This window comes from Rhea americana, unplaced genomic scaffold (genome assembly GCF_003343005.1).
Source record: "Rhea americana isolate MKP2758 unplaced genomic scaffold, rheAme1 scaffold_80, whole genome shotgun sequence".
NCBI lineage: Eukaryota > Metazoa > Chordata > Aves > Rheiformes > Rheidae > Rhea > Rhea americana.
The window spans coordinates 3,448,422-3,462,775 of record NW_028186979.1 but is presented as its reverse complement, the minus strand read 5'-3'; the positions used below and the strand labels follow the sequence as shown (position 1 = coordinate 3,462,775).

At 36.6% G+C, this 14,354-nt stretch overlaps 1 protein-coding gene across 1 annotated transcript in view; it reads left to right on the top strand.

The window, feature by feature from the left end:
• Positions 1-14,354, top strand: part of MBOAT2 (membrane bound glycerophospholipid O-acyltransferase 2) — a 115,016-nt gene that overhangs the window by 37,126 nt on the left and 63,536 nt on the right. Inside the window, exons 4-5 of the mRNA XM_085322946.1 lie at positions 2,461-2,606; positions 4,329-4,406. Coding sequence (XP_085179072.1) covers positions 2,461-2,606; positions 4,329-4,406 — 224 coding nt within the window. The remainder of the gene's footprint in view (positions 1-2,460; positions 2,607-4,328; positions 4,407-14,354) is intronic.

Here is a 14,354-nt window from a genome sequence, read left to right as displayed (position 1 = left end):
CTCATTCTGAGTTATGAAATTCAAGGTTTGTTTCAGTTGTGTCCTCTTCTGTAGAGAGACTAAGGTCAGAGATGATAAGCTGTGCTCTCCTTTGCCATTGTAGCGCTAAGAGCCAGATGATGATCTCTTCTTCCCCAGGTCTTGCTACGTTGCTTTGAGGGATAATCTGAAAAAAGGGGGGAGAGGGGGCGTGCTGAGACTCCAATTGGCAGATCATCTCCAAAAGCAACAAAACCAGCAATTTCTRTATATTCAGTAAACTTAGCAATGCKAACTTGTTCACGGTGCTGACATTTGCAGATGGATATCCATGCCTGTTTCTTCCCTCTGTCTCTTCACCTCTGCCTCACTGCGTATCTGACACTTTTTTTCTTCTTTCTGCTCATGTGTGTGCAGTTTCTTTTAGTTTAATGTCTGCTTCCCTGGAAGTAACTTGTCAGCTTGAAAAATGTGTTTTCAGTATGTGTATGCATCCCTTCCTGCTCTCCTATTCTGTCTAGGATGTGTGTTCTTTGGGTCAGAAACAGACGACTACTCTGTAGTATACGTAGTGTAATTTATATAATGGTCAAAACAAATGCAGACACTCGATTCATAATTAGTTGCTTYGTTTTCTCCTTCTTGGTCTCTCTTAAAAACACTGTCAGCTTGTTTCTCTTCCAGTGATTCCTTAAACTTGAACAGTTAACTTAAACTGATCTTAAACTGGTTGGTATGAGACTTTTCCACGTTTCCAAACCTGCAGACTCATCCTGAGTTATAAATCTCATCCTGTTTCATTTACATCATCTCTTTATCTCGGGAGATAAAGCAGGTCAAATTACTGCCTGAAAGCATATCTCCTTATTCGTTTAGTTCCCAGATACTGCTTAAAAGCATAATGGAAATGTGAGAGTAAGAAAATGGGGCGGCCAGGTGTACGTGATGGCTTAGTTCAGAGAAGCTGCTCCTGTTAATTAGAGCAGCCCTGTATTCTGAGCATCTTTCCCAGCTAGCACTTAATGCTTCCATCACTTGGTGTTACAGAAAGTTGTATAGTAGTTCAGAAAAAAGGGAATTATCCTTGGATTTGCAGATGGTGTCTGTGGGATAGATTAAAAAAAAAAAGTTGGGTAGATAACTGGTGTTGCTTAATTTCTACTTTAAATGTGTCAGGGTTGGTATACTCTCACACCCGTGTCTGTTGTTGCTGGAAGCTTGGCTGGAAAATTGTGAAGAAAGGGAACGGACTAACCAAATTAAGGTGCTGGAGGTGCTGCAAGCATCAACACTAGGCCTGTTGTCATGAGCATAGAAATACTGATGTTGTTGAACCTTGTGGCATCTTAAAAGTATTAATCTTAAGCATATACTTCAGTGGTGCTAAGTGGCATAAAACAGGCTAAAACCCATTGTGCTGAGGACTGTTCAAGCATACAGTATGTGGAAGTTTCTTGTATCAAAGAGTTTAGGGTCTACTAGCAGTCTTCAAGCTGTTTCTTGGAATGGCTTGGGACACTTGTCAGACATGGGAAACAGTTTTCTATGGAAGGGAAATGTTCTTTTCTAAATAAAGGAATCTTAAAGTAATCCAGCTTTTTGTGGCTTAAGACAATTCTGGTAGCAGTTGTTATATCTGTGGAAATGATTTCTTTCTTTCTTCTTGCCCTTATTCTGACTGTCGCCTTAACTTACTTATTTGCTTTTATTTGCTGGTTTGGTATTTTGATTCTGCTTTCTCTTTCAGCACCCTAATGTCTTTTGTGTAATAAAAGTAAGAYTTGCTGCATTCTAGAATAAATGGCCTGAAGGGAAGGAGAATTTGTGAAACCATCCTATTTGAATGCACAAGAAAACCCAGTGTGCAGCTACGCTGTTGATCTGGTTGTGTGTGCTGAGGTGCACTTCAGTGAGTTTGCGTTCTGCTTTGGCCACTGAAGGCATCTGCCAGGAACTTGTGTGGCTGATGGGTTTTTTCCCAATGAGGCTCATCTGAAAACAAAGCAAAAAAAAAATTTATATGTGTATATGTATATATATATATATATATATATATAAAATATGTATATGTGTGTGTGTGTATATATATATATTAAAAAAAAAATTAGACCTTCGTGATACTTGGAGAGTATGAATGAGTCCATGACTGGTAAATGGTTTGAGATACGTAAAATTCACAGAAAAATATGTATAAATGGTAACTTCTCTTTCTTGATTCATGCTCAGGCTGTCTTTATGGGATTCTATGGTTGTGTGTGTGATTTATTTTTTTAAGTGCTCATGGGAGCAATATAATCTGTTTTATTGGGGGACARGGGAAAGTGGTGCTTGGGAGAAGGTCTTTCAAATTGACATGCTGCTGTGCTGCTGTATGCCAGAGCTGTGACAGAGCCAGAAAGGCTGAAAATGCATGGGTATTTCTGTTAGTGAATTTCTAGCCTGGGACTGTATGAGATGACTTTTTCTTTTCCTTTTATGCAGGTCAACTTTGTAGTGTGCCAACTGTTTGCCTTGCTTGCGGCTATTTGGTTTCGAACGTACCTTCATTCAAGCAAAACCAGCCCATTTATAAGGCATGTTGTTGCAACCCTCTTGGGCCTTTATCTTGCACTTTTTTGCTTTGGATGGTAAGTTGCCCTTAGTTTCACTTTTCAGGGATTTGTAGACTTTAAATTTCTGTTTGGAGAGAAAAATTTCTGTTTGGAGAGAAAAAAAACTTTATTACAGGGAACTTTACTACATAATTCTGTGTTTTCTGGCTGCTGCAGACAAATGTACGGAAGTATAACTGAGATGGAAAGTGGTTTAAACTTTCTAGCATAGTGCAGAGTTTTGGAAACTTTTTTTCTTTTATGTTTTGGAGGGAAAGTTTGTAGGGTTTTTAACATAAAWTTTCTGCAGTTGCTGCTTTCACACCTTGATCTGTCCAAATTATAGTAAGCCAGAATTATAGTAAGGCTAATAAAAGAAATGCATGTAGCTTAATTTCTTCTTCTTATTCCCCTCCCTTGCAGCTCTCCGTCCCTGCAACTGCTGTACAAAATTAGCTTCTTAAACCAACTTGGTAAGATGAGAGCCACTTAAGATGTTTAGCCTGCAATAAACCCAGATTAACTCTTAATTTAAGGTTCTTGTCTAACTTCAAGTTTATGTGAATACAAGTTGTACTGACTTTTGCAAGGTATCACTGAACTAGGGGAAATTAATCCTTTTTCTCAACATGTTGTGCAGGTGGGAAGATGCACACAGCGTATGTGTGCCCATGTCTGTGCACACACAGTATATACAGCTYTTGAATTTCCAGACTGCAGATTTGGCCTCTATATAGGCATGTCACAGAGGCTTCTGGACATTAATTTGTAGATACTACTTTTAAATTTAGGAGAAGAAAAATCAGTAAGTTTTATTCTTTGGACTCTTATGTGCAGTTTACTAGCGTGTACACTTGCATAATTCCCATGCACTAAAACTTTTGGCCCTGGTATTGTTTTGAGAGAATAATCTGAGTGAATGAGGAGAGCAATTAGAAAACTGTGGGTGATAAGCTAAAAGAGGATAATATCTGTAAAATCAAATAGTAGTTGCTTTTTAGGCTATGTTTGTTTGAGAAAATTCCCAAGCTAGATCAGTATGTCACTTTTGCACGCTAAATTCTCACATGTACTCAAGTGAAAGAAAATCAACTTACTGAAGACAAGACACGTTTTCCCCCCTTGCTAATAATGGTTTGTCACCAGCACTCTACTGGCTTAATGAAATATAATTACTAGCTCCCCCTTTAAAAAACAAACAAACAAAAAAAAAGCCCTCAGCTGAAAACTCAACAAAGCATCGGAATACTTTGGACAAGGAGAGTGGCTAGACAGAGTTATTTTGGCTGGGAAATCTTTCCATATGTTGATATTTTGGATAAATAAGATAGCTGTCTCAGATTTGGCCAAGAATACTTTGGCAAATAGGTAAAAAGGTGAGTATGGAAGGTGAACCACAAACATGAATGCTGCTTTCACTTTACATTATTTTATGTGTAAATGCTATATGACCTATTCTTTCATGGATTTCCAGCATTTCTTCAGTTCTTGTTTATCAGCTGGAGAATTCTAGTTAAGGTTGTAAGTTTTATTCATTATTGCTCTCAACACCATGCTAAGGGAGGAAGCTGACCACAGAAAAATAGGCTACAGAAAACTCAAGTGAAACAAATTTTTTTTTTTAAGAATTGATGGGGCTAAACATTTGATTAATTTCTTTAATTTTGCATTGATGTAGTAATCAAAGTAGTAAGTGTATGTAGCTTATTGTGGTTAATGGAAAATACCCTGAGTAATTACTATTTTTTTCCTCCTTAGGTATGCCTTACATTTTGTTATACAAAGTGGAATTTCCTACTATATCATGATCATAATAGGAGTCGAAAATATGCACAAGTAAGTTTAGATTCTGAATGAGCTTGTCTGTATTTTTTTTCCTTTTAAAGAAAGCTCCTGTTTAGCTTTYAAATAACTATTTATGTATGTTGTACTAATGCCTGTATCAGGATATTCAGCTGTTTTCAGTACTAAGCATGATTTTATTTCCAAGACAGAAAGCTAAAACTTTCTATATTTGGCAATACCTCCTTAAAGACTGTTTTGTGTTCTTGGCATTCTGATTTTAATGTGCTTTGTTGTTACTTGATCATAAATAATCTTAGGTGTCCTAGATATGTGAGTTAACGATATGGAATGTAGCTTTGTGACCTTCCAAACCTAGTAGAAGGAAGATATCTGAAAGGAACAGGATTTAGGACAAATTTCATTTTAAGTACTAAGGGTTTCTGCTATTCTTTTTTGTTTTGTAAGAATGCAATGTATGAATGCTGTCTTGAGTTCAGAATACTATCATATAAATACATATGTAAGGCATTGTTTTAATGGTGCAAGAACACATGATTAGATGAGCAGTATCTGAATTCATCCATAACAGAGTTTGTTAGTTTTGGTCAGTCAGTCTTAAAAACAAGAATTATTTCTTGTTTTTATTGTATGAGTATGTTTTAATATTCCAGTAGTCTAGAGGGCAGAAATAAATCAGGGTCCAATTGTGTTAATTCCTGTATAAATCTTTAATGAAAGAGCAAATTCGCACGTGAACAAATTCCTGAAGTACATGTGGCTGTTAGGAAAGATGGGTTTTTTAATACGAAAAAAATTGCTTTATAGAGAGAGGCTGCGCAAAGCCAGGGTGGCCTGCGTTCATGGTCCTGTTAGAACACATTGCTCCTTTATACTCTGTTACTGAATATAATTTTACTGTCTTTTGAAATATGCCATATTAGCTCTCATTTTCAGGATTTTCTGTAAAGCCTGACATTTGAGCTACTACAAATGTGAGAGAACTTTAATTGATGGGATTAGTCAGTTTATTTTCCAATGGTTGCTTTGATCAGCATTTTTGTTTTAAAACTTGACCATATCAATTTCATAAGCTATGTACCTTTAACTTACGTAATTCACTTTAAGTATTAATGTGTGTAGTTAAATTCTTCACAGCAAAAAGAAAAATACTTTTGAAAGTGAATACTTYCAAAAGTCTACTGAGGAGTGTATTACTGAACAAATACTTAACTACAGAATAACTTAAAAAGCTGCAGTTAGTTTCAAAATAACGTGAATACTTCCCTGTCACAGTCTCTCTTCTGTGTATATTTGTGAATATGTTTGGGCGGTAATCCCCTGCCTGCTTCTCTTTTTGATTTAAATCAGATGTATTTGTATTTTTTGGAACTCACTTTCTTTGAAAAATTTGTTAGATTTTTTTTTCTCTGTGTGAACTCTGAAGTTAGCCTGAAATGTGGTGGTCTGTAGTAGTACTTATGAAATGCATGTGGTGGCTTCATTGTTGATTTGTTTCTGGTAGTTCTCACTATGTGCTGGATATTTTGCAGAAATTCAGGAGTTTCATCCTGTATCCCCTTGTGTTCTCAAGGAAGGGAGAATGGTTGAAAGATTTACTGTGCTCTTTATCTTACCTAATAAGGAGCATTCTTCCCAACTTGGGATCCATTAGTCTGTAGGATTGGAAAATTCAAATTGGAATTATCTATAATAAGATTAGTCTTTGAAGTGTGGTGTCCAAGCTGTGATTTTAAGGAATTTTCATCAAACTTCAGAATATTTTTCAATATAGTGTAAGTCTGTTTGTACCAGGGAGGTATATTTGGGTCTTTATCAAAACAAATTATGTAAGCTTTGTGTTGTCAGAAGGAATCTAGCAGTGATTTACTTCCCTTACAGTGAGAGCCAGGTAGACATGTCTGTATTTGACATTCCTAAGTTGGAGCAACGGAACTCCATAGTTTCTTCCTGATTCATACAAGCTGGTTAACTGSATGGTCTGATCTGCTGAAATGATTGCTGTGCCATGCAGCAGAGGAATTTCTTCTGTACATGAATACTCTATATTATGTATTTGAATACTTTCCATTATTCCTAGTTGCTGCCCAGGTAGGAGAGGAAAATCTAGATTTCACTATCAGGCTTATGTTGCTGAATCATGGTATGAAGTAACTTAACATTGGCTAAAACTGGAAAGCGTCTTTCAGTGGGGAAGAAGATCTAGCAAATAGAGTAGTTCTGTTTATTAGTTAGTTGCATGCATCACTTGATACAAATAAAACAGATTAAAATGAATACTGTAGTGAATGATGGGAATATATTTTAAGCAAATAACTTGAAACAATTACTGTTAGTAAAATAATGCTTATTTTTCTAGTCAGCATAAACCTAAAATGAGAAGCAAGTATTCAATCACTTTTCTTCCTCAACCTTTTTAATGAGTTGGGGTTAAGTGAAAAGAATTGCAATGCTTCCTACTTTGTTTTGTATAACTATGCAGTATATAAGAATGCAGTAAACAATAAGGCTGAAAATTGTACTTAAAAATGCAGGTTTCCAAAACAGGTAACTTGAGAGTATGAGATTGAAGGGAGTATTAGAATACCATTAAAATGTGTTTTGAAACCAAAACTGAAATTGAGTTTCATAGTTTAGTGCCTAGCAGTTTTATGGATCCTTTTGTGGCTATACCTGGTTCCTGCTGATTGATACAACAGTGTGATAGAAATTGTAAATGTCTGGGAGCTTGGAAACTCAAAGTGCTAGTTCTGCTGTAAGAGAGTAGCTGGCAGTAGTAAAAAAACTTAACTTTAGCTTGCTGTATGCCAAAGCCACGGTGACCACATCCATACTGCTAAATAAAAAGTAACGGTAGGACCAGGAAGCAAGTGTGAGTGTTGGACTGCGTTGCGCTCTCTGGTTGGTGTGGTTTTGGCCTCAGCTAGCGCAAAGATGCTGCTTGGATGCAGTCTGGGAAAYGACAAGCTCCAGAAGCCGTTCGTAGACCGTGATGCAGCCCAGACTGTGCCAGGTTTGGCCCCTCCGTTGTCAGGAGGGGGAACGCCTCTTGGTATCCCGGCATGCCTGTATTTTTGTATGGAAGGAATGCATGGCGTACTCCTATCTCCTGCTACAGAAATGTCGCTCTGACTCTCCTGTGCAGCAATCTGAACTGAAACAAATGTGAAGAAATCCCCCTCTCCACGTAGATGTTACTTTTCAGGCCATGATTGCATCACATGGAGCCCAGAGGAGATTCGAGGCTAAGTGCTTTATCATGGCACCTGGCCTTAGGACTGCAGAATGGCCCCAGTCCATGTTTTACTGGTGTGAGYGCACACGTGTGCGCGCACACACTCACACATGCCCACACACGCCCCTATTCAGATTTCTTGCGTATACCTACATTGCATAAGCTTTGGGATTTGCCTCATTTGTAGAGGGACTCATTGCCTGGCAATCCCGTTAGCAGGTTACCTGCCTTGTTCATCAACTCCTTAAACCTGGAGACTATGGATACCTATAGATGATGTAAATTTGGATTCAGGTGACTTTGTATTACAAAAGCACTTATGGGTATTGTACAAAAGGCTTTTGCCACTGATTATCTAAATTAATTTGCTGAAGTAAGTTTTTTTTTTTTTCCCTGCTACCTGATATCCTGCAGACTTCATGAGTATATGTGGGAAAAACTGTTCTCCTTCTTGCTGCTTCTCCCTACCCCACAATGCATCTCCTATTTCTCTCCTGCTTCTGTGAAAGTTGTTGAGACTGCTTGATATTGAGACAGCTGTTCTCCTTTAGACTGTTTCTCAGTTCTGCCGCTGTACGTGGTGTATACTGGCTTTCCTTACAATCTGAAGTAAGGAGAGTTATTATTTACATCTGTATTTTCCAAAGCAAACTTTCAGGTCTGACACTGATCCTCTTCTAAACCTCTGTCATTTTCTTAGTGTACGTCCATTAGATCCTAGAAGTCTGTACTCKACAAGTTTCCTGCCTCTGCAGTTTTACTGAGGGGTCCCAGAACATTTTGCAGCTGTCGCTCCTGGGAGGATAGTCTTGGCAATACGTGGTGGGTTAAAGATGAAAACCCTACTTCAAAAAACAAACAACAAAACCCTCAAACCCTGAAAAAGAACCGAACATATTAAGGAGGAGGGAAACTTTATATTTTAGTGCTTTTAGAATGCAGTGAATCAGTGGAAGATAAGCTACATAAATAAGAGTTGAACTTAAGCATACAAATAGATTAATTTTAGTTGAGTTTTATTTAAATGCTGGAACTTTCAGTGAAAGGCTGAGTGATAACACTAGCTCTTCTGAATGGCTCCAACTCTTGTTTTGGATTTGTGACTAAGTTATGCTAATATTTTTGTGACCTTTCTGTGGACCACTTAATTGTGAAAACAAAAGGCATGTTGGCCAAATTCTCCATTTCAATAAATCTGTGTTTGTTAGAAAAGTGAATGTCTTATACAAAGTTAATTTCTTTTGTCTTTTAAATTCATTCTGTTTCATTGTTTAGTCTTCAAATTGTGGCTTTTCTTGGAAGTAAAACCCAGAATGCCACAGAGGTTTTCTTTAAATTATTTGGTTAGTGTTAGCTAAGAGCTATATAAGCTATTCTTGCACAGGTGACTTGATGACAAGGTGGTTTTAAGGTTCCTATGCAACTGTTTTTTTTTTAATCATTGTTCATTTTATGGTTGGTAAGTAAGGTCTCTGTGCCTGCGGGTAAAAGAAAATCACAAATACAGGCCTTGTAGCTGCTTTGATGAAGTCAAAGGTTTTTTTTKTTTGTTTGTTTGTTTTTTTTTGTTAGTAACTTTATTGAGAGAAAATACAAATCCCAGCTGTGTCAGGGTAGGAATTGAACCTGTTTAAATTAAAAACAGTGCTGTTAATCTGTTCATTTAAATCAGATAAATCTGTTAATGAAAAACCAAACAGTGGGCATGCTATTAGGGGTATGTTACACTCTGCATTATGCCTAAAGTTGTAGGATGGTAATAGTTTTCTTGTTCCAGAAGCCTAATGAACTATTAGAATTTATGGTAGGCTATTCTTGGTTTGGAGGAAAGAAATCTACTTAGCAAGTTGTTTTCTGGCATAGCTAAATTATGAGAAGAAAACTAATGAAGGACAAAGAGGCATGAATAACACTAATGTGCTGCATGAGGGGAGCAGAATTTTGGTTTTAGTAGCTATTTATCTTTTCCAGAGCTGCTTAAGGTCTCTGGATTTCAGAAGTCTTAATGCTTATTGTATGGAGCACTTTAAAATTTTCTCTTCTCAAGCACTTTCCCTTCCTTCCGCGATTACACATAATACATTCTGTTTGGGACTCTATACCTCTTTGGTGGATTAGAGGTAGATGCTTATTTGGAAGATTAACTTTAGAAATATATTTAATATATTTTAACTATTTCTTAGCTCTGTTAGCAGTTAACACTGTATCAGCTTTTTCTTGTTTTTATTAACTGTATGTTTGCTGTTGGATACCTTTTGAAAAGTTGATCAAGCACAAGGTGCTGGTTGAAGAGTAACGCTTGAAACTCCAGATGTGTCTAAATTATATCTGAGAAAACATTGCTGTGACCTTTTATGGTGGAAGGATAACAGGCACAGTGTCCTCCAGGGAAACTTGAACAAGTAAGTTTGATGTAATAAAAATATCTTTGCAGAAGCCCAGCTACTTAACATGGGAGTATGATGGAGAAAAGAGAATGGGTTCTTTTTAAAGGTTTGCCTCTTTAATTTTGTAAAAATTCACTTCAACAGAAGGAAAGGAAATAGAAGAAAAAAGATGACAGAAAATAGTACTTAGATGTGTAGCCATCTTCTGGAAGATACTATTAAGGATGTTTTGTCCTATAATTTTGTTTGGCAGTATTGTGCTCTTGAGTTCAAGGTGTGACAGATACTATATATTATATGCACACTTAGGTGTGTATACACATGTGTATACATAAAATATATTTTTATGTATACACATGTGTATACATAAATATGCACACGTGTATGTATGTTCATGTATGCATATTTTAGATGTATAAAAATATGATAGCATTATATGCACCTCATCTTCTCTCCCCCCCCCCCCCCCGTCCTCTCCAGATTCCCTGGATGTAGCTATTCCAGGCCCTTCGAGGTATTTCCTTGTTGCCCTGTTCCTTGGGACGCGGGGATATTAGTCCCTGTTGAGCTCCCTTCCCTGCTCTCTGCTCCTCACCAGAGCCAGGGCAAGGCTACACCTTCGCTCTCCTTTTCCTTGCTTATTGCTATGGCTTTGACAAGTAGTGTAAGATTTGGTAAAGGAAATTTGGTGATTTGCAATTAAAAATGTCAGATTAAGAGAAGAATAAAAGCATTGTTCATCTGATTGAACTAATTAATTCAGCGAGTTAACTGAGACACTTTATTGAACATCTCACTGACAAATTTTGCCAGGTGTCATGACTCATTGATAGATAAACTTTACTAGGTAGTGTACAACTTAGATTGCTATGAGAATTCATTTAGATATTTTTTAAGTCATGGTTTCGGTAATATACAAAACAGGCCAAACAAAACTACAGAAACACAATCCTGTGCATTAGAGAAGACTTTTATAAGCATCTTACTGCATCTTCAGAAGTACGAGTATTCATAAGTTTGGATCACTTTTGAAAATGAGACTTCAGATGGTTTCTGGACTTCTGTCTTTTCCAAAGGCCTTTGACTAAGATAAATCTAGTTTAGTTTTGTTCTATTACGGTTAATCAAAAGTGGTTTAATTTGCCTGATGTGGATTCAGGAGACCTTTTTTATCCTAAAAGGCGGATCTGAAGCAGCATCTAAAACTTAGCATCAACAAATCGATAGGCTAAAATTACCAAATCTAATGATCTTTAAGGATTTGATGTAGAAATGCTATAAATTTCTAATAATATTTTTTAGCAAATCTGGGATTAGAAATCTGCCAATGTAATTTTCATTTTTTTAAAAGGGGAGGAGAGTATCCTGAGGACTATAGGCTGTTTGGTATAACTTCTCCGTTACAAATTTTGTRATTTATTCAAGTAACTCAATGTCTGATACATAGATAGCTGCTGAAGGACAGTGGCTATACAGTTGGAGTCAGAATTTGTTTTGTTTGTTCATGCAGAACAGTTTGCAGCTATTAATACTTCAACGTTTCCTTCATTTCTGCTTCAACTATTAGTTCAAATAAGATGAATTAATTCAGTTAAAGTAATTGAGATCTGGAAAAGCAGAAGTGTCATCTTATCATCCGCATGAGGATAAATGCAAGATGGGAGAAGATAAGATCTACTTGTTCTATAGCCTTAAGTAATACCAAGATTGAAGAAAAATAACAAAGCAGTACTGTTCTATCACTGCAAACAATTCTTTTTGTTTTATCAGATCTGCGTTAAATGTAAAATAAACCCTGTTAAAACTGTATAATTATAATATTTGTATTTGATTAAAAAGCAATTTTAATTCTTGTACAGATGAGAATCAAATACATGTTAAATTTCTGGAATGCATAGAACTTATTCTCTTCTATTAGCAGAAATAAATATGTAATAAGTGGCATTTATTGGTACTTAGTGCATATTTTAATAATTTTCAAATAGTAAGAATCAGTTTTTCATTTTTGAAGTTTGCTTTTGCTAAGCAAACAGGGTTGCACTTGTCAACTTTTCCTTAAAAAAAAAAAGGGGGGGGGGGAGGGGAGGATTAAAAAGATTCATGGTCATTATAGGAAACTGTCTCTGCATGAGTGATGTTATAGCTAAAATAGCTGATGTAAGTCTTGAATATATGAGAAGTTCTTCAGGTTTTATGCTTCCAAAAGGAGTGGGGAGGTGGCTTGCAGAATTCTATCCCATTCTAACAGCAGGGTTAAAGAATGATTTAGGAATAGTGATTTTTTTTAAGAGATGTGACAATGATGGGGGTTAAAAACAAGTCTTGTTAAGAACTTTGTTCAGCTTCTTCAGTTTATCCAGGAACTACGAGAGCAAAGTATTGCTATAGGAGATGAAAATGTGGAGAATCTCCTAGCTTGGCAGACGAAGTATTACAAAAGTCAGTTGGCTGTATTGAAAGATAAATGGTTCTTTTCTTCTAGTTCTGCTATCAGAAGTATTAGTGTGCTTCAGTGCAGGAGGATGCTTCACCTTTCTTATGAGACTTGACTTTTTTTTTTTCTCTCTTTTATAGCCTAGCATTCAGTCTGGCTGTTAGACTGTCCTTCTAGTTTTATAAGTCCTTGAGACTTTACTTTTGTAATGGCAAAGATTCCTTGTGTGTTCGTAGAAGTGAATACTAAGTTTTGTTCGATGATTCTATTCAACTTGCATTGTGTGTGTGTATGTATGTATATATAAATAAAAGCTAGACTGAGTTAAAACAGAAATATCACAGATAGTGGAAGATGTGAAGTTTGATCTGAAATAGGCTTCATCTTTTTTTTAAGCAAAATCTGAATTTTTGTCCTGAGTTGTGGTGTTTAGCTTCATTATACAGCTAAGTCAAATCACCTACTTGAAAATCTTAACTGGCACGTGAGAGATCTGCACAACTCAAGTTCCTGTATGCTGCTGGTCCCGTCCTTGGTAGTGTTTGTGGCCAGGACCTATGCTGTGTGACTAGAGCATATCCTGTAGTTCGCAGTTTAACTACCAGCAGCGTACTCCTTTGCCTCTCTTTTGGATCAAATTATTTGTCAAAACCACTTGCAGTTTAAAACTAACCTACTAAATTCAAAAGAAAATAAAATATCCCTGTTTACTTTTCTGAAGCTTGGAAATTGTGGTTAATAATATTGGGGGGGTGGTTAGACTTTGTTTTCCTCCYCATCCCCTCTTCATGACTGGTTTTGTTTGCTTCTTGTGATGTTTATCTAGGGAAGCCTGGCCAAACTTTTCTGAAGGGTGGGACTGGAAGCACTGGCTAGTGGCAGGCAGGGATTCCTTGGGTTCGGAGTTTGGGCTGTTATAAAAATAGCTACGTAAATGAGAGTTGCCTTCAGTGACTTGAAAAGTGAGCATATGTTGATGTAAATGTGAAGGAATTTCCTAGTAATCCTCATCAATTTATTTTGGAAGTATTTGTTTTAAATAGCCACTGCAAATTCATCTACTCCTTTGATAACTTCTTGATAACTGTTCTGTCTGTGTTTTGATAGAACTCAATGTGGTGTTTGAAACAAAGGTGTAGGTTTAAAACAACTTTTATTTAACTGTGTTGAATTGAACTGTTGGAATGGAAAGAAAATTTTTTAATGACAAATTGAGTAAAAATAGAACTAAATTTTTCTTATTCTTGGTGCCTGTCACTTTTGCCTTACTTTTAAATTACTAAATGCATTTGTTTAAATTTTCCCCTTCAATTGTATCGCTCCCTTCCCCTTTACCTCACCTCCAATGTACATAGCAGAGAAAGAAGGGAGGACAGGAACCTTAGAGTCTGAGGCTTTGTGAAGGATGGCACTTAAATAGGCTGGTGAAGATGATAAACAGCAATGCAGAGAACAGCTGTTACTGCTTCAGTTGCATTGRTACAAAAGGAACATATACTGTCTTACTGTAGCTGCAATAAATTCTGTTCATACATTTTTGTGTTTCCATTTTGTATTTTCTATTGTCTAATTTGTTCTGTTCTAAAATCTTTGTACTTTGTTCATGGCATCCCAGGAAAGGAATTCGCAGAAGCCCAAGTGTGCTAACTCTGTCGCTGGCATTAAAAAAATCCCTATCATTAATGCTTGAACTTGGGTGAAAATTTTATATTTCTGCTTTATGGTGTAGTTCTACATTACTGAGTATTAAATCTTTCATTGAACGATGATCCTCTTTACTCCCTAAAATTTTGACTGATAGTAAGTGGCTTTTTTCACTCTGTGTGAGAGGAGAACCTGTTCTTGGAAAGAAGCACTGACGTGGAATGGTTGGGTGCATCAGAAATCTGTTGGGCAGAGTAGGTATTGCTTTTCAGCTTGCATAG